General features: G+C 42.2%; 2 protein-coding genes across 5 annotated transcripts in view; one reads left to right on the top strand and one right to left on the bottom strand.

Moving 5' to 3' along the window:
- Positions 1 to 10,118, top strand: part of RTN4 (reticulon 4) — a 73,043-nt gene extending 62,925 nt beyond the window's left edge. For all 4 annotated transcript variants that reach the window (XM_043603394.1, XM_043603392.1, XM_043603393.1 and 1 more), the window contains 4 exons: positions 7,626 to 7,695; positions 8,429 to 8,475; positions 8,684 to 8,742; positions 9,122 to 10,118. In XM_043603394.1, the coding sequence (XP_043459329.1) occupies positions 7,626 to 7,695; positions 8,429 to 8,475; positions 8,684 to 8,742; positions 9,122 to 9,164 (219 nt within the window). In that variant the 3' untranslated portion in view covers positions 9,165 to 10,118. The remainder of the gene's footprint in view (positions 1 to 7,625; positions 7,696 to 8,428; positions 8,476 to 8,683; positions 8,743 to 9,121) is intronic.
- EML6 (EMAP like 6) overlaps positions 9,385 to 19,457 on the bottom strand; it is a 162,291-nt gene continuing 152,218 nt past the window's right edge. The window contains exons 38-43 of the mRNA XM_043603391.1: positions 18,483 to 18,655; positions 17,903 to 18,065; positions 15,954 to 16,057; positions 14,904 to 15,057; positions 14,401 to 14,501; positions 9,385 to 12,181 (exon numbers count right to left, since the gene is read on the bottom strand). Of these exons, the coding sequence (XP_043459326.1) occupies positions 12,157 to 12,181; positions 14,401 to 14,501; positions 14,904 to 15,057; positions 15,954 to 16,057; positions 17,903 to 18,065; positions 18,483 to 18,655 (720 nt within the window). The 3' untranslated portion in view covers positions 9,385 to 12,156. The remainder of the gene's footprint in view (positions 12,182 to 14,400; positions 14,502 to 14,903; positions 15,058 to 15,953; positions 16,058 to 17,902; positions 18,066 to 18,482; positions 18,656 to 19,457) is intronic.

Genomic DNA, 19,457 nt, shown 5'->3' with positions numbered 1-19,457 from the left:
ACCTTGTACATATGAGTGCCACAAAAAGCCAGTTCCTATTCATTGAAGTGATATATGCTATATTATAGCTTATAGCTGGGGTAGAACGTGTGAACCATTGAGGAGAAAGGTACTAGTGTGGTTTAAGAGGAAGTGGTTGTGGGTGGGAACTGGTTGAGAAAACACACTATACGTAGTGATAAAAGTTTCAAACAGCAAAGGACCATCTCTGAAGTTAGCAGTCAAAAATTGGTGGTGGGGGGCGACTTCAAACAAAAGCATTATGAAGCTTGATAGAGGAGAGTCATTGTTTTTATAGACTTAATAACAATTGCAACAGATAGAAACCAAAAGTCATCCTTCATGTTTACACAGTTTAGCCATGAAGGCAGCGCTCTGTATGTCTAAAAGATGTTCTTAAAGAAATCTGTTTAAAAATACGGGGCGCCTGGGTGGCGCAGTCGGTTAAGCGTCCGACTTCAGCCAGGTCACGATCTCGCGGTCCGGGAGTTCGAGCCCCGCGTCGGGCTCTGGGCTGATGGCTCAGAGCCTGGAGCCTGTTTCCGATTCTGTGTCTCCCTCTCTCTCTGCCCCTCCCCCGTTCATGCTCTGTCTCTCTCTGTCTCAAAAATAAATAAACGTTAAAAAAATTAAAAAAAAAATAAATAAATAAAACAAATTGATCTGGGAATGATGTGTTATGTTCCAGTTTTTACAAATTTTAATTGAAAGTTTCCACATGTCTTTAGTCAAAAGAAAATTCTGTTCTTTCAGATTTTATTGTCATCTATATACATTTCTAGGCATAGACAGTTATGTGTGGAAATACTTGGCAAAGGCTAGAGGAGCATGAAAACGTTAGAGGAGGCTTGATGAAATACTCTAAACACCTTTTAAATTACAGATATGTGAAAATAGGATGAGGAAATTTTATGAATAAGTTACTTCTAGAAGATGAATTATTTCATTTTGCTGTTAAAGCTCAATTTTTAATTTCCTTTGAAAATTACCTCACGTCGTTGGTTTTTTGTTTTGTTTTGTTTTTTAAGCAGGTATGTTATTCATGATGGAGCTAGCATAAGCGAGAGAAACTGAACTTGATAAATTTTTGCCTTCAGTGACTTTTATATGTGTGACTTTGTAGCAGAAAATGGCACATAATGAGGCAGATTTAGTTTGTGAAACACTTTATTTTTATGAGCGTTTTTTATTTTTTTAAAACAAACATTGTTTCTTAATGTTGGGGGGAAAAAAGGACATGTGTTAGAATTATAGTTTACTACTTTTTGTCCTTACAGATTAGCAGTACTTCTGAAAAGAGAAAAAGAAAAGTTACTTGAATGGTTTCCTTTAGTAGTGTTTTTTGGCAATCCCAGAGCTCAAGGAAAGCTCCTTGATGACTTCCCAGGTGGTGATTCTTCCTGGGCTCCAAACAAATAACTGGTGCTTCAGTATACTAACATATAGAATGAACTTTGTTTGCATTTAGGTCTCAAAACCTGTTGAGGCAAAAGAATAAAAGGCAGGGTGTGTCTTTTTCTCCCTACCTTTGCGAAGGTGATGGGTATGAAGCACTTGGTAATTCAGTTGTAAATTCTGATAATACACACAGAGGGTCTTCCTTTTTTTTTTTTTTAAAAATTTTTTTTCAACGTTTATTTATTTTTGGGACAGAGAGAGACAGAGCATGAACGGGGGAGGGGCAGAGAGAGAGGGAGACACAGTATCGGAAACAGGCTCCAGGCTCTGAGCCATCAGCCCAGAGCCCGACGCGGGGCTCGAACTCCCGGACCGCGAGATCGTGACCTGGCTGAAGTCGGACGCTTAACCGACTGCGCCACCCAGGCGCCCCAAGAGGGTCTTCCTTGATAAGCCTGGTGGTTCTATTATTTGGGGGACTTCAGTTAAACCTTTTCTTTCTTTTTTGTTTCCTGTCCTGGGGTAAGTAGGGTAACTCCAAAGCCAATAAACTTTTTCTTTTTACCCTTTGACCCCCTTTAAAATTAAAAATTGACCCCCTTTAATTAAAATAAAATCTTAATGTCATTGTATGTGAGTGGTACACATTCCATTTGTTTGTTTCCACTGAATAAGGGTACTGTATGTAGAAACACAGGATACTTGCCTAAAATGTCTCTTATTGAAAACAGCTGACAAAAATCTTGACACTCTTGGCTCTTTATAAAAAATACTTAATAGTATCCTTTTCTATAGATAGATTCTTGAGCATTTACCACTCTTAGTCCTCCACAGTTTTTGTTTATATAGAGAGCGTTTTCTTTTTAAAGAAAATGATTTTCCTTCTATTACTTTTTGCCTTTTAGCCGCAGCAGCTAATAGGGAGCCCTATTCTCTCTCCCTAAAGCAAGCAGTTCTTTTTTTTTTTTTTTTTTTTTACTTTTTCAGTATAAAAGAGAAATGTTGGCCCTATTAGACTGATTCATTGTATTTCCTATATTTAGATTTTCAGTCTTTTGAAAGTTTGCTAATAAATAGTCCTGGTCTCTCCAGTTTCCAAATGAATTTGTTAAATAACACTGAATTTTCAAAAACTTACAAGTACCACAGGCACCCGGGTGGCTCAGTCATTTGGACATCTGACTTCATCTCAGGTTCTTGAGTTTGAGCTCCACGTTGGGTGTCAGCACAGAGTCCGCTTTGGATCCTCTGTCTGTCTCTGCTTCTGCCCTGCTTGTGTGCACACACTCTTTCTCAAAATTAAACAAACAAACAAACAAACAAAACTTAGAGGCACCAGCTTTTTTTTTTAAATATGAAATTTATTGTCAAATTGGTTTCCATACAACACCCAGTGCTCATCCCAAAATAAGCACCAGCTTCTAATTGGAATTACTTTGATTTTGTATGATTCATCATTAGGAAAACGGATACGACCCTAAATTCAAGAAAATGAGTGGGAGTCTCATTTACAAGTTCTTAAATGTAGTTCTTAAATACACACGTTATCAAGTTCTGTGGCGTATTTAAAATAATAGTTTTCAAACAAAAATTTGAAAGAGGTTTTTCTATAACTCACTGCCTTCATAAATTTGGTGCCCTCAAATTTATATAATCTACATTTCTAGATTCTGGGTCACAGTTACCATTACTTTTATTTGAAACCTTCTTCCTTAGAAAATTTTAGAGCCACTATTCTTAGCATGTGAAACTTTTTCATCCCTTTGCTCATTACTTTTTTTTTTTTTCCTTGACAGTGAGAGAGAGGAGCCTATTCTTTCAAATGTGATTAAAAAGAAAACAAAACTCTCAAGGTTCATGAGCAATCAGGCCTGTTGAAAAAGACCTGATGTGAGGTGGTGGTTATCTTTGTGCCTGGCCTAAGACTCCTTTTGGCAGTTGACTTGGACAGATACAAATAAGACATGTTTTTGCAATTTCTCTTTTTTAAATTCCCGGGCAGTAGTTCAATTTGTTTTGCTCCTTTGCAGGGAATTACAAGCTTCTAAGTCCTAGAGAAGATCTCACATGTCCACAGATGTAGCAACAATGCATTTCCCAAAGGATTAATTTTAGTCAAATATGGCAGAATTACTAACAATATATCTAATTCCATTCAGTAGAACTTATTTCAAACATTAGTTTTTCACTGCAGCCAAATGTTTTGTCCAGCGTTCAGGATTTGTTTTAAAGGTTATATTTCTTAAAGGGGTTTGTTCCATTGAGTGCCAGACATCAGGTGGGGAAAGGAGAATGAATGAAAGGAAAGCAAAGGAGGAATGTTCTGTAGTAAAATTAAGTAGCAAAAGCTGTGTATGTAGCCTTTTCTTAGTCTGGTGTACTTTATTAGTCTCTGAGAAGTCAGAAAGAGGCAGGATAATTTTATTAACCCACTGATATTTGTTAACTTTTAAATAAGATCCATGACTACAAGAAAACAAGTTTAAGGTAGTTGAACATATTTAGACCACCTAGTTAAGGTTTAATTCTGTTGATTGCTCTTATGTGTGAGGGATCTTTGATCGGGTTCATTTTAAAACAGTGGTTCTCAGTCTGGGCTGCAGATTGGAACCACCTGGGAGCTATAAAATTTACTCGCTACTAGGAAAGGGGTTGGGGAAAGGAAGGAATATTGGGATATCTGTGGACATTGCCTGGAGAATCACAGTTTTTGAAAGTTGTGGCATGAAACTCTAAGCCCCAGGCTATTGTTTTCCCCCCACTCCTTCCTCCCACTACCACCAGGCCTGTTGTAAAAGGAGGATATTTGACAGTCCCCACTGGGCTCAGCTTTGGAGTTTCATGAGTAAGGCTCCAAGTTTCATTAGTGGGATCCTGGCTTTTGAAACCTCAAATCTCAAGAAAAAAATCTAATAATTTTATTTGCCATGTGTTTTAGGCAAAGGTTCTTATTTTTCTGTAACACAGCTTTGGGTGATAAAGCCTGGATTCAGTATGACAGTTCCGTGACTTTCAGTGAAAATATGTTAAAATTGTAAGAAAATTTCTAGCTATAGTTGTCCGAACATCAGGCATTCATAATGTTCCAGAATACAGTTCTTAAATCTGAAAGTGAGCCAAAAAAGGTCTGCACTCCAGAAATAGCTGACCCAGAAGAACTTTGAAATTTAGTTCTTGGGCTCTTATATAGTTATTAACATACACATTTTGACAGTTTCTGCTTTCTCTGGCTCACAGAAAAATTAGAAGGGAAATGGGCTAGGGAAAATGTAGGCAAAGTGATACCAATGAATAAGGCTGTAGATGTCAAAAAAAGGTCATATAATTTTGAGTTTAAAAATGACAGCATGCACTGTCCAAATTTCCATTAATAATGGTTACTCTGTAGGCGGTTTTACTGTATGGCACAGCAGATAGATTCTGGAGTCAGATAAACTTTAGATCACTGTGACCTCTGGTCTGGCAACTTGCTTAATTGTTCTTTGTCTTGGTTTGCTCTTTGGGGATAATAATAGCACTTAACTTTTGGCATTGTGATGAGATTAACTGACCTAATATATTTGCCAAAGGAAAAAAAAAGTTAGTTGCTTTCATTATATAACAGTTCCAGTAATTGTGCAGTTGCTAGATGCATGTCCTTAACTACCATTCCTTTCTCTTCTGATGGTGTATTCTCTGGAAAACCTTACTTAACATTTTTGTTTGGAGCCCCTGAAATGTAAAATTTTTTGCAATATTTAAAAATTCTGTGATACATACAAATGTGAATTTCTGGTTTCTCTCTCAAAATGGGAAATTTGGGCAACATTGGCCTGACATACTTGCACAGCAATATTCTGTGGAGCCGGGGTGTACATGCCTCCCTGAGAGGGAGAATGTGTATGTCTGTCTGTCTGCCTCCGTCCTTAGTCATGCTCCTTCGTGCCTGTCGGTCACTTGTTCCACATTTAGTCCTCCCTCTGTTCTTTTCTTTGCCTTTGGGTAATGTGGCTTTTAGGAAGAGTGTCCTGCAAGAAGCAAGTCCAGTGACATTTGAGTCCCTTAGATAGCCTAGGTGTGAAGTCTTGGGCTTCTCTCCTTGCTGACCTGGGAGTGGAGCCTTGTGGGTGACTTAATGACCAAATTAGGACTTATTTTTAGCCTGTGTGTGTGTTAGTATCTGAATTCTGTCATGACAAAGGTGTCTTTACTGCTAAAGCAGTTTATTCTAAAATGTGGAAGGTTGGTGCTTTTCCCTTTTAGACTTGTCGATAGTGATGGATGAAAACATGAAAATGTTCCTTAGCAAACTTGCTTAAATGCAGAAGTTAAAATTAGCTTCTGCAATAGGAGTCTGTAAAACTCCGAGACGGAAAAGCCTTGCTAACTGGAGTCATGCTGCAGACCTTTCTTACCTTGGCACTTGCTAAGACTGAGGCAGGGTGGGGAGGGGGGTGGTGGGGGAGGGGGAAGGTAGCACTTAATTTTTGATTTTCAGTTGGCAGGTATTAAGAATGCTTGGCATTTGGTCACTTGAACATTAAATTCAGTTGTAGAGGTAACCAGAGTGTTGCTATTTGTAGAACTGAAGTTGGTGGAGGAATCCAGATTGTATTCCTAACCTGTAGTAAATGTGAGCTTCAACACTTTAATTACTGCGTGGTACTCAGCTCTTAGTAGGCGATCGAATTTTGTTGAATGAATGAGTATCTGGAGGAAGACAGTTCAAGGGTCTGCAAACTACTGTCTGACCCATGGCGGGTTTTGATACAGCCTGAGAGCGAAGAATGGTTTTTATGTTTTTTAAAGGATAATGTTCAAAAACTATTCAGAGACAACATTCCAAGAATATATGAAAGACCCCCCCCCCCCCGCCACTATGGCCCGTAAAAGCAAACATGGTTATTATCTTATTATCTTACTTGAAAGGAAAGGTGTGCTGATCCCTCCTCTAGGAGATGGAGGGCTGTTGTCTGTCCCTGACTAATCACTGTAGAAGGTGGCATCATATTGTGTTACCTGCTGACTAGGGCAGAGCTAATGCCAGACACATGAAGGCTTTTAATAGAAAGCAAAGGTATTACTGATTAAGAATAATAAAATCCAGACTGACTTTGTGTTTTAAGTCTTCCAAGAACTGTTTCTATCATGTCATTGAGTCTGTACTATATGATGTCACCAAATTTTAGAATGAAAAGAAAACTCTGCATTCCTCTTGTCCAGCCTTTCATGAATAAAGTATGAAGAGGAAACAAAGGACTTCTCAAAATGAAATCTCTTTTTAGAAGAGCCTTTCCCAAACTGCTTTATTTGATGATTTAAAACACACACACACACACACACACACACACACACACCTAGATTTTAAGACCATGATTACTGAAGTAGGAGAGTTTAGTTAATTCACTGCAGTCCCCTACCCGTAAAGAGGACAGTGAAATCTGACTGCTAGCAAGGTATTAAAACTCTTTATTCTCTAGTTGTCTGTATCTGCTGTGGTAATAATAGCACCCACCTCATCAAGTTAAGAGGAATAAATGAGTTAATATTTGTAAAGCATTTAAAACTGTGCCTGGCACTGATATAGTAAGAACTATATTGGTGTTTGTTAAATAAAGAAAGCAGTGACCAAAAGAATAATAATAGTTTTATTAATACATATACAAGTTTGAGACATCCTCATTCCCAGGGTTAACTGTGGCTGTTAAAACATGTATCACTCGGCAGCCAGTGCTTCTGTTCCTTTATAAAATGCCGGAGCTGGTAATTTTGGTACCTGAAACCCATTCTCACTGATCATAAGTACTCCTGCCTCACTGTTACTTATTCAGATGTCTGAGATTTTAATGTCTGAATTATTCAGCTCATGTGGATCTGAAGTACTTTTTAGTGCTTTAAAATCAGGTTTAATAGCAAATTCTCATCCCTTTTCAGTCTTCCCATGTAAAAGCTAAATGCTGTATTAAAGTTGAAGGAGGAAGGTATACCTTTGGCATGTTTTCTGATCTCAGAGAAAATTGAATTAACTACTTGGTAGTGTAGTCCGGACAAAATGAATCAAATGTATTTTAATTAGGATTCTGAAATTTTGAATTGAGACTGGTGACTTCAAGATGAAATATCCATATGTACCAAATCTCCAACGATTAGGCCTCTAGTAGGTTGGCCGTTAGATGGGATGCTTTTATTTGAAAGCTTCAACTTCATGTGAATTGTGGTTTTAATAGGCTTATGTTATTTTCTTACAGTTTGCAGTGTTGATGTGGGTATTTACCTATGTTGGTGCCTTGTTCAATGGTCTGACACTACTGATTTTGGGTAAGTCTATAAAACTATTTGAATGAAAAACTGTACAATAAAAGATTGTGTGTAGGAGCTTAAAAACATTTTAAAGGATTTTTTTGAAATGTTTGTTTATTTTGGGGAGAGAGAGAGTGAGAGTGGGGGAGGAGCAGAGAAAGGAAGACAGAATCTGAAGCAGGCTCCAGGCTCTGAGCTGTCAGCACAGAACTTAATGAGGGGCTCAAACTCAACAAGCTGTGAGCTCATGACCTGAGCCAAAGTCGACACTCAACGGACTGAGCCATCCCGGCACCCCAAGAGACATTGTAGTGGAGAGAATTCTTATGTTGTGGGGAAGACAGGACGTATATTTGAGGTTGTGATCTCTTCAGCTAAATTGCTGATACTGATACTGTGTATTGAATTGCTACTTTAGTTCCTGAAGAATGCTCCAGTTAATAGTGATAAACCAGATGGGGGCTGGCCTCATCTGATGGTGCAGGCATAAATCACACTAACCTGGGATGCCTGTATTTTATAAGGTCTGTGTGACGTGATTTTAAGCTAGGAATGGCTCCTGCAGCATCCCTTGGTTAATTCACTCACTGCTCTGCAGTGGTTCCCCACCAGCAGGTGCCTCCAGGAGATCCTTGTGTATTTATTAATTCGTTAGGAACACTGCCTAGCTATCTTAAGAGTTTACCATTTTCCGTGTTTGTTCCCTAAACCCTCCCAGTCGATTTTAAAGGCTGTGTATTTCCTTTTTCAGCTCTGATTTCACTCTTCAGCGTTCCTGTTATTTATGAACGGCATCAGGTAATTTCTTAAGTATAGATTTCAGGATACAAGTCTCACTTTATTACTTCAAACAGATGTATTATTGCCAGTTTCCATAGCCTTATAAATATGAAAAATGTGGTTTCTTAAGCCTTTATTAAGCCCTTAATTTGCCGGAACAGAGTAACGGTTAATAAGACTCTACCAACGTTAATTTTCTAGTAACTGCTTTATACCTCTCTTTCAGGCGCAGATAGATCATTATCTAGGACTTGCAAACAAGAATGTTAAAGATGCTATGGCTAAGTAAGTACTTAAAATCTGCAACTTTTGTTTTCTTTTTTACTAAGGACAAGGTGTACTGGACTTTGTATTTTCATCTTCTAGGCATAATGGGTAGCAAATCTTAATCACACTTAAAAAGTGCGACAGTATTGCCACACGATTTTTCTCTACTTTTGGAATAGTTGATTTCTGTTTGCTTTTTGTTGTATTTAAGGCTTTGTTTAAATCTAATTCATCAGGCAAAGTGGCATAATTACAGCTTGTAGTTTGACAGCCTTAAGATTTCATTTCTTGTACAAGCTGAGCAATATACAAGTAGTTCTTGAAGGATAGCGTTTTAAAATACTTAAAATTTAGAAATATTTATATTGACCTTTTGTCCCAACCTTTCCATTTGTAGAATCCAAGCGAAAATCCCTGGATTGAAGCGCAAAGCTGAATGAAAAAGCCAGAAATCATTGACAATAGTTTATCTTTAAAAGGGGATATTCGTTTGATTACATGGGGGAGGGTCAGGGAAGAAGGAAACCTTGACATTGCAGTTTCACAGATCTTTATTTTTAGCAATGCGGTGTCTGAGGAAAATTACCTGTCTTGACTGCCATGTGTTCATCATCTTAAGTATTGTAAGCTGCTATGTATGGATTTAAACCGTAATCATACTTGTTTTTCCGATACGAGGCACTGGTGAATAGAAAAAGATCTGAGAAAGCTGTATATTACACTTTGTTGCAGGTAGTCTTGCTGTTTTTTGGGAATTACAGAGAAAGTGAAGCTGAAAAAAAATAATCCTTTTCACAGTTTGTGCACTGTGTATGGTCTGTGTAGATTGATGCAGATTTTCTGAAATGAAATGTTTAGATGAGATCATACCACTAAAGCAAGAGTGAAAAAGCTTGCCTTTCTGGTATGTTCTAGGTGTATTGTGAATCTTACTGTTATATTAATTGCCAATATAAGTAAATATAGATTATATATATATCTATATATAGTGTTTCACAAAGCTTAGACCTTTACCTTCTGGCTACCCCACAGTGCTTGATATTTCAGAGAGTCATTGGTTATACGTGTGTAGTTCCAAAGCACATAAGCTAGAAAAAGAAAATCTATTTCTAGGAGCACTACCATCTGTTTTCAACATGAAACGATGCCATGCACATAGAACTCCTCAGCATAAACTTCATTGCACAGACTTACTGTAGTTCATTTTGTCACAGACTCTGAATCTATGGACTGAATCTAATGCTTCCAAAAACGTTGTTTGCAAATATCAAACCTTGTTATGCAAAAAATTATAAAATGAAGATTTATACATTTGTGGTTTAAGCTGTACTGAATCTGTGGAATGCATTGTGAACTGTAAAAGCAAAGTATCAATAAAGCTTATAGACAAAATATGTTTGGTATTTTGGCTCCATGAAACTGCACCAGATTAAAAGTATACACACAGTAGACTTTGCTTCAACTAGTGAGCCGTGGCTTGTACTCTTAGAAAGCTTTCCAGTGCGTAGTGCAGCTGTGTTTACATAATCAAATTTATTTGACACATAATGTTTTCAAATTATGTATTTTTTATACTTTGCTAATTGAAAATAAATTCATGCACCAGTATTTTAACATATAGAACACAGTGCAGGATAAACATACATAAAATCATACCATATAAATGTTTACAAATAAGATTTAAGAAGTTTTCTTGACACAGACACTATTGCTCTTTAAATACAGTTGTACATATCCTCATTGATCAATTTATTTCCACGTGGTTATTTCAATACAAGATCTGATTATTATGAAAGGTCGGTGGTACAGTATAGGCAGACATGGTCATCACTCAGCATCGCCAGTTACATGGTTACAGAAAACAGAATCAGGACTGCACAGGGACTCTTAACTGGGGACCCGACAGCCTATCAGGGGATTAATGTAAGGCATTCATAACGTGGCATATAAAAATAGCTTCATGGGTGATCTAATCCATTTAGAATGCTGAAGCACTTCTGGGGTAAATGTTAGTAATCTGTTTAATTGAAAATGCTTCATTTCACTGTCGCTAAACTGACAACTGCAAATAGCCAGAAACTCAAGACCGAGAATTTTGGTTCACTGATGGGAAGGACTGATGGGTGCACGTGTGCTCAGAGTCCCCAGGCCCTCACCAGCCTTCCTTGTGGTGTGTGCTGTCAGCCCCTCCTGGAGTCAGTGGAGAGCCAAGTGTGAAGTAGGAGTGAGGCAGGTCAGGGATGTCGTCTGGTTAATACTGTCCAGGTCACATTGTGTCATCTAGCCAGCTCTGACGAACGCCAAGCTAGCCTGTTTTTGTTGAATAATCTTCCAAATATTGCTTGGGCTTAGGAATTTGTTCTGCTGAGATTTTTTCCTTTTTATCTGGACTTGACCTAGATCAGTTCACCTGAACAAATCCGTGGTGTCAAGTCAGCCCCACTGGGTGGTAGACCCAGTGCAGCCTTGGGTCCCCGCATTTATTAGGATTAAGAGTTCGTTAATCCTAGACCCACTTGAGCTTTTTTTTTTTCTTTTTTTCTTTTTTTTCCTACTACTTTGTAGTAGAGGTTAATTTTACTTCTATTTTGGATTTTGTAGGTTTGGCACTCAACAGTGAAAACCCATTTTTACCCCCTCCCTCCTGAATTTAAGTTTCTTTGCTGCTCACTTGCCACTACTTCTCAAGCAGGGAACTGATGTCATTTAGGAAGCCTCGACATAAACACATGACATGGGTGACAGACCAGGAATCTGTTAAGGGTCCTGTAGCCCTCCTCAGTTTTGAAGTTTTAGCACCATATGTAGAGAGGAGATAATTTGTGGGAGGGGAGACAGCAGCCCACACAACTGGAAACTTTCAAAGGCACTTAATGGATATAAAACTCTGCAAATGAAACGTTAAAAAATTAAGTTTCTCAACTTGTTTGTACATGGCTCATTTGGTTTTGAAAGCTAAATGTGGAGAACTGAGGCTATCAATATTTCTAGTGCTTTAGGCGCATCTAAATTAAGCTGTCTTGTTCAACTCATTTGTAAAAATGAACATTTTTAAAGTATATAGAAACATAATAGCAAAACATCTTTTGTAAAAGTTTTGATGCAAATTAAAAGCTACATATTGGTCAGGGTAACTGAGGCTTTAAATTTCGTTGGTGGGCTACATTAGCAGGATTTTTTTGTCATTGTGGTCAGTATAGTCTCAGGAACAGAGGAAAGCACTCTTAACATTTTAGAACTGACCTTCTTGGCATCACAGTTTTGGAGATTCCAGAGTCTGGGAGCAGTCACCCCACTTCACTAGCACTTGGAACTTGTGCGGCCCGCAGCGTAGGCCTTTCCCAGCAGCTGGTGGCAACGAGGGGCCTCGTCACTGCCCCTGCAGTTGCTGGGTGGTAGCAGCAGCAGCAGCAATAAAGAGGGTTCCGGCATTTACAGACATCGCCACACAAACACACTGAAAAGGCAGATCAGACCGTCATCTTGCATGGCTGGGCATCATAACTTTGTCAAGTGACAAAAAACAATCTTACCAAGTGCTCTCGAGTCCAGTTTAGCTGATATGTGTTGGACATTTCAACTTCTAAAGGCAAATCGGGGATCTTGTCACCAATTAAAGATTTATTGCTTGTTTTTTGGGGGCGCCTAGCTGGCTCAGTTGGTTAAGCATCTGACTTCGGCTCAGGTCATGATCTCACGGTTTGTGGCTTTGAGCCCCACGTCAGGCTCTGTGCTGACACCTCAGAGCCTGGAGCCTGCTTCAGATTCTGTGTCTCCCTCTGTCTCTTCCCCACTCGTGTGCACGCGCTCTCTCTCTCTCTCTCTCTCACAAATAAATAAACATTAAAAAAATAATAAAGATCTATTGCTTTTTTAAAAAGTTCTTGTTTTCTGTTTTGTTTGGTTCTCAGCAGCCTGAATGTGCTGAATGTAAGGACTTTTGACAATTTGACTTCACACTATCTCTCTTGTTACTATTGAAAAGGTTTTATCAACTCCACTTGAGTAGGAGAACCCTTTCTAGTGTTCAACATAGAGCCAGGGATCAGAATAGGCTCCCAGGACTACAAAGGCCTAGGGGTCCTGCATTTTAAAGGTTACTTCTAAGCCTTTCATCGTAATCAAAAGTCACCTCGGATCTCAATTCACTTATTGCTGGCTTGTTCACAGTCTGGCAGGTGCTGCTTTCAATGGGTGTTTCCACTCCACAGGGAGCTGCTGGCAGTATTATCTCAAGGGCTCTAAGTGCCAGCCGCTGTTGGCACAGCGGACTGGAGATGGTGCTCTCCCACGGGCTATCAGCATCCTTGGCCATTTTCTACACCATGCTTTTGGATAGGAAGTGGGTTGACATTCTTTACAGGTGCCTTTTCCACAACCTCTCTCAGACCACTAAAAATATCTGGGGGAACCTGGGCAGCTCAGTTAGTTAAGTGTCCAACTCTTGATTTTGGCTCAGGTCATGATCTTCCAGCTCATGGGTTTGAGCTCCACCTCGGGCTCTGCTCTGTACTGACAGTGTGGACGGAGTCCACTTGGGATTCTGTCTTCTCTCTCTGCCCCTCCCAGGCTATCTTTCTAAATAAATAAATAAACTTTAAAAATACATATATATTGGGATTGCTACACTTCTTTATCCCCCCCAAGAGTTTTGCTTGGGCTGAACAGAAACCTATATTCATGTTGCAGTAAAGCCCTTCAACTACATTAGAGGTGGAGAATAAGAGATTCAGGAATGACTTTGTCCTGTTCCTCCACAATCCAAATAAGGAATGCACTTGGAGGGACAAGAGAAAGTGGCCTTCTTGGAAAGGCTGAAGAGGCTGATGTCATCTCTGGAGCAAGCTGGTAAGGGTCCTTCCAAATCACTGGAAGGCCAGTCACACCTCGCACGGAACATGTGCCTGTTTAACACTCAGCAGCAGTTAAGGTTAAAAGCAGCCCAGTCCAAATAGCTGGTTGAGGATCTCCTGCTACTAACTAGCACTGGGCCTAATGGCTTGACTTCTCACCAGATCTCATGTAAAACTGGGTGACACCCTTATTGTTTCTCATGGTGACTAAGGCTTTTTTTTTTTTTTTAATAATTTTGAGAGCACCTGCGAGTGCTCCCCATCAGGGGTGGAATGGAGGGAGAGAGAGAATCTTAAGCAGGCCCCATGCTCAGCATGGAGCCCAACATGGGGCTTGATCTCACAACTTGTGAGATCATGACCTGAGGTAGAATCAGTAGTTGGGACACCTAACCAATGCTTAACTGACTGAGTCACCCAGGCCCCCCTAATCACCCATCTTAAGAACCCTGGTGATCAGCTGGAAGTTATGAGTTAAAAGACCTATGGATCAAGGCCATTTTAACCTGATTATATGTAATGATGCCTTGGGTTGTCCTACTGAAATCAGCCACCTGGAGTCCCTTACTCATCTGTCCCTCCACCTAGCAATGTTCAGAGGAGGAATCCTGTCCTCCCCTTCTCACCAATCCCAGGACAGCTCTACTGGGGACACGGGCCCTTCAAGACCTGGGTTCAGAGTCACCAGACCATACATGACAAGTCCTTGTTGTCACTATGATGTCAGCCCCTCCCTGTGTCCCATGGGACACCTGATGTGGGGACAGGAAGAGGGAGTAACAACCAGGCCCGGGGAACCAGAGCAGGTGAGTCATGTTCATACCTGCAGTCGTCTCCTCCAGTGCTGACCACATACTTGTCATCGTGAGAGAAACGGATGTTCGTCACGTGAGCTGAGTGGCCAAAGTAACGCTTATGTTTGGCCTGTGAGCAAAAGTGAATGGAGACCGCTGAGACCCTGCTCCTCCTGGAAACCACAGACTACTTCCAGGACTCAAATCTCCCCGTCCCAGAATCCTCCACTCCTGGGATTCCCATTTCGTCTGCACATTTCTTTTAGCCAGCCTTTCACTGATGAGTTTTCCTGTCCCATTCTTGCCTGGGATGGCCAATTTGTACCCCTCCCAACCTCCCTTCTCCCGGCTTCCAGAACTTCCCCTCCAAAGGGAGATGCAAAAGTTAGGGGTCCCCAAATCTCCACAGGACTGGAACAAGATTCCTCTTGCTCTAGATTCTCGATGGCCATCTAGATATGGCCACTGCCTCCTGCAGACTACAGGAAAGAGCCTGGAGGCCGTGTAGGGAGTTCCTCTGAGGAAGACTCACAAATTTTTCTGTGCATGGAAAATCAAAGAGCTTCACCAGCCCAAAGTCATCTCCTGTGACAATGTTGAGGCCAGCATGGGTCACACACGCGCAGTTGACATCAGCCTTGTCCGCATTTCGTGGCCAGATGCCAATGACTTCATCCCCCAGAATGCTGTTTTGAGTAAGAAGAGGTGTCAGAAGGAGATGCATGAGAAGGCTTCCTGTGGTCAGGTGTCCCCTCCCAGGGATAAGGAGAAGAGGGCTATTTTGCATCATTGGCTATGATCATGTGTCTCTTCTGTCCCCTGCCCCCCTGTGCATTGACCTAGCTCTTACTGCTCTGCTCTGCCCCCCCCTTTGCACCCCAAGAGAAAAGTTCCCTCCATTTTTGATTCACTCCCTCTGCCCTCTAGTCCTTTTGGATGTGTATATGCTTGGGCACCTTCAAGCTCACAGCTTGGTGGTGTCCTTTCCCTTGAACTGGCAACGCATTGCTCCTTATCCTCCTAAGTGGCAATGCCGGCCCTCCCACCGTCCCGTCCCTCCTGGCGACTGGAGGCCTCCACTGCAGTGCACCAGGGCTGAGCCAAAAGCTGGGGGGTAGTTTCCCTTTGAACATGCTGGGTGAGTTTGCAGATGTAGGACCAAGGGATTACACAAAAGGGAGGGCTTTGCATTTCAAAAGCCCAGGTTCAAGAAGCCTCCTGCCCCCAGCCCCCAGTCCCCAAAGACAAGACAGCTCTATCTCTGAGCTTTTTTTTTTACATCTGGGCCACATACAAACTTGGAGGCTGAGTCTGGCCTAAGAAACTTCCTTGTGATCTTTTCCTTAAGAAGTGTCTTCCTCCAGGAGCACCTGGGTGGCTCCGTCGGTTAAGCGTCCGACTTTGGTTCAGGTCATGATCTCACAGTTCGTGAGTTTAAACCCCGTGTCGGGCTCCTGTACTGACAGCTCAGAGCCTGGAACCTGCTTCGCATTCTGTGTCTGTCTCTCTGCCCTCCCCTACTCGTGCTCTCTGTCAAAAATAAATAAACATTACAAAAAAAAAAGTGTTTTCCTCCAGTCACCTTGTCCAGGAGGCCCAGGTGATCTTCTCAATGGCCACGGCTTCAGTGACCCGCTTCCCCAGGGGTACCTCATGCACCTGGCGCTTGTAGGCTCCTGTTGACACCTGCGAGGAGAAAGAGGCAACCATGTCCATCAGCTTTCTCTCCAGGCCAAAGGGCCCCCCTTTGGGTGTACTATTTCCCCAGAACATTGGCCAAGCCTCTGGATCCCTAGGACTCTTCAACAAACCCAAGTTCAGCTTGAGGCTGCAAAACCTGTGGTCAGCCTATAGCGAAATTCACATGAGCAGGACGGTTTTCCATTCATTTTCTGGCTCTTTTCCAAAATCCTAAGGCAGCAGTTCCCCAAATGTGGTTCCTGACCAGCAGCTTCAGCATCATCTGCAAAGTTGTTAGAAATGCATATTCCTGGGCCCCACCCCAGACCTACCAGATCAGACACTCTGAGGGTGGGACCCAGCAATCTGTTTTAACAAAGCCGCCGGGTCATCTATGATCCTCACTTAAGTTTGGGAGTCCCTGTTCTTGGACAAACAGATCCTTTGGTACAGATGTAGGTGAGTTTTCTCACAGACGGCAACCAATGTACCTGAGTTTGGAACCATCTAGGACCTGACCTTTGCTTCTTTGGGAATGTTCTAGGGGGAGATAAGCATTTTCTAGAAAATCGCCAGCCCCATCTACTCCTGTGGGTGTCTCTAGCCTGGCCACCCTAGGTTTTCTTGCTTTTCATGGAAAGCTGAGATCTTTCCCACCTCAGGGCCTTCATACAGATGGCCCGGAACAATGTTCCCACCTCTCTTTGTTGGCTAACTCCTACACATCCCACCGGCCTCAGCTTAAATATCACTTGTGTGGAGAGGAAGTGAATCTAAATTCAGCGACTGTTAAATGCTCCCGCAGCACCCTGTACTTTTCCTTTGCAGTACATAATCACAATTTGTAACTATAGGTATATTTTGTGGTTATCTGTTCGATGCTTGTCTTCTCCCTTATAGGGAAGCTACAGGAGAGCAGTGACCAGGCCCATCCTGTCCATCCAAAAGCCTAGCACAGCGCCTGGTTCAGTAAATAATCAATGAATGGGTCCCCTCTCATTTCACAATGGGTTATCCACTCCAGGCCAGCTCACTAATGCACAATATTTGTTCAGAGGGCTGGACAAGACATTGTTCTCTTTTCAGCTGTAAGTCCCAATGGTGGGACCCCTCTCTATCCCTTCCAACCTGTCAGTTGGGACCCAGTGAGGGACCCAGTGAGGAGCCCCCACTCCAGGCTTGGAGTCTGGCATCCAGACCCCAAGTGTGGACGGGCCACACCCGCCCCCCCTCCCCAGACTTGCAAGTGAAATGACTAAATATGAGAAGCCACGTGGGCTTAGGTGTAGCCCTGGAGAACCAGAGGTTAGGAAGCTTTCAAAGGGAGGAAGTAAAAGGAGGGTTAAAGTTATGGGGCGCCTGGGTGGCTCAGTCGGTTAAGCATCCGACTTCAGCTCGGGTCACGATCTCGCGGTCAGTGAGTTCGAGCCCCGCGTCGGGCTCTGGGCTGACGACTCAGAGCCTGGAGCCTGCTTCCGATTCTGTGTCTCCCTCTCTCTCTGCCCCTCCCCCGTTCATGCTCTGCCTCTCTGTCTCAAAAATAAATAAGCGTTAAAAAAAAAAAATTAAAAAAAAAAGTTATTAGGGCTTGAGCTGCCTGCGTCTCTTACTGAAGGACAACTCTACTTTAAAAATTCTATTTCTTCAACATTTTTAAGTTCTCTAGGCCCCTGCTTCTTCATTTATAAGGTAGGGGAAAAGTTGCAATACTGGAAACATTCCTCTAAAGAGGAGATGGGTGCACAGCCTGGCGCAAAGCAAGCCCTCAATTAATATAAGCCACCACTGTTGCTGCTACGATAATGGTGATGATTCTTGGTTGCCCCAGATATTAGCAAAGCTGAGACATACCTGAATGTATCTGCCATCCGCAGAAAAATCCATCTGAATGACAAAGCTTGGAATATCTTTGCAGTAGCCAATGCGGTTCAGGCTTGTGCCCTGAGTGAGGTCATAGAAGTCAACTGTGTGTTCAGAAGAACCAACGGCTAAGAATCTGCTGTCTGGGCTGATTCTAGAAAAAGCAATCCAAGAGCATGGTCTGTGAGAAGGGCTAGTCAGGTCTGCTCTGGAATGGGCCTCCCAAGCTCAAAGGCAATGAGATCTCACTTCATGACTCGCATGTGGTTAGCATTCTAGGGAATTCAGCAATTTCTCTGTATCCAATCCCATGGAAGTACAGGAGTGGATGCATGCAGCCTTATGCAGAATGGCGTCGTACACGCAGTTTTTAACCACACTCTTCGTGGAACTTAGCAAAGACATGTCTGGGAATTAATGTGTGAGGGAGTCTCCTTCCACGGCTGGCTCGTTGAAAGGGACCCTCCCACAACTGAATTCTTCATTCCAGTCATGACCCTTCCAGAAAGGTAACCACAGAGAAGGAGAATGGGTGCCCTTCTTTTCCCTGCCCAGATGACCTGCTATGTACCTGATATCTTGGATAGCAGACTTCCGGTCTCGTTTCTTCCCCCAGACTTTCAGGCTGTTCACCAACAAGATGACAAACTCTCCATTCTTCATGCCAATGGCCACCATCTCCCCGTCAGGGCTGTAGGCTGCACATCTGGCCGCGTGGCCCAGGTTCACCTTGTTAAGCAGTTTCTACATAGATACAAAGTAGCACGACCTAAGCCCTAGGCCTTCTTGGCTGGTCTCCAAGGGAAATCCTGCACCCAGGCCAGAGCAGTCAGGCCGTCTCTGCTGCCACTTTGGGCCTCCAAACGTCTTGCTTCTTATAGTAACTGTCCCTGAGGAACCAAGATGGGCAGTATGTTTTCATCAGAACAGCTTGTGCAGAGGTTGGTCAACTTTTTCTGTAAATGGTTTGGTAGTAAACATTGTAGGGTCTGTGGTCCATATGATCTCCCACAACCTAGACACTATGTAAACAATGAGCATGCTTTTACTTTGTAGAAACAGGCGGCAGGCCAGACTGGATCCTCCAGTCTTAGATTGCTGACCTCTTGCTCAGAGAAAAGAGTTTAAGCTTTGGCACCTCTTGGTTCAAATCCTGAATCCTGTCTGTCACTACTGGCTGGGTGTGTTTGTGTCAGTTACTTCCCCATTTTCCCATTTGAACTTATTATTATTATTATTTATTTTTGAGAGCATGAAAGGGGGAGAGGGAGAGAGAGAGGGAGAGAGTGGGGAGAGAGAGGGAATCCCAAGCAGGCTCCGCACCATCAGTGTGGAGCCCGGCATGCAGACTGAACCCACGAACCGTGAGATCGTGACCTGAGCTGAAGTCAGACCCCAACCAGCTGAGCCACCCAGGCACCCCCCCCCCCCCATTTTCCCACTTGAAGTGATATCAATACCAGTCTTGCAAGGTTATTGTAAGTATTAATGATCGTGTATATGAAGCATCTGGTGTATAGCAGGTATTCAATAAATGATAGCCAGT

Source organism: Prionailurus bengalensis, chromosome A3 (genome assembly GCF_016509475.1).
Source record: "Prionailurus bengalensis isolate Pbe53 chromosome A3, Fcat_Pben_1.1_paternal_pri, whole genome shotgun sequence".
Taxonomy (NCBI): Eukaryota; Metazoa; Chordata; class Mammalia; order Carnivora; family Felidae; genus Prionailurus; species Prionailurus bengalensis.
This window is presented reverse-complemented; position numbering and strand designations above follow the sequence as displayed.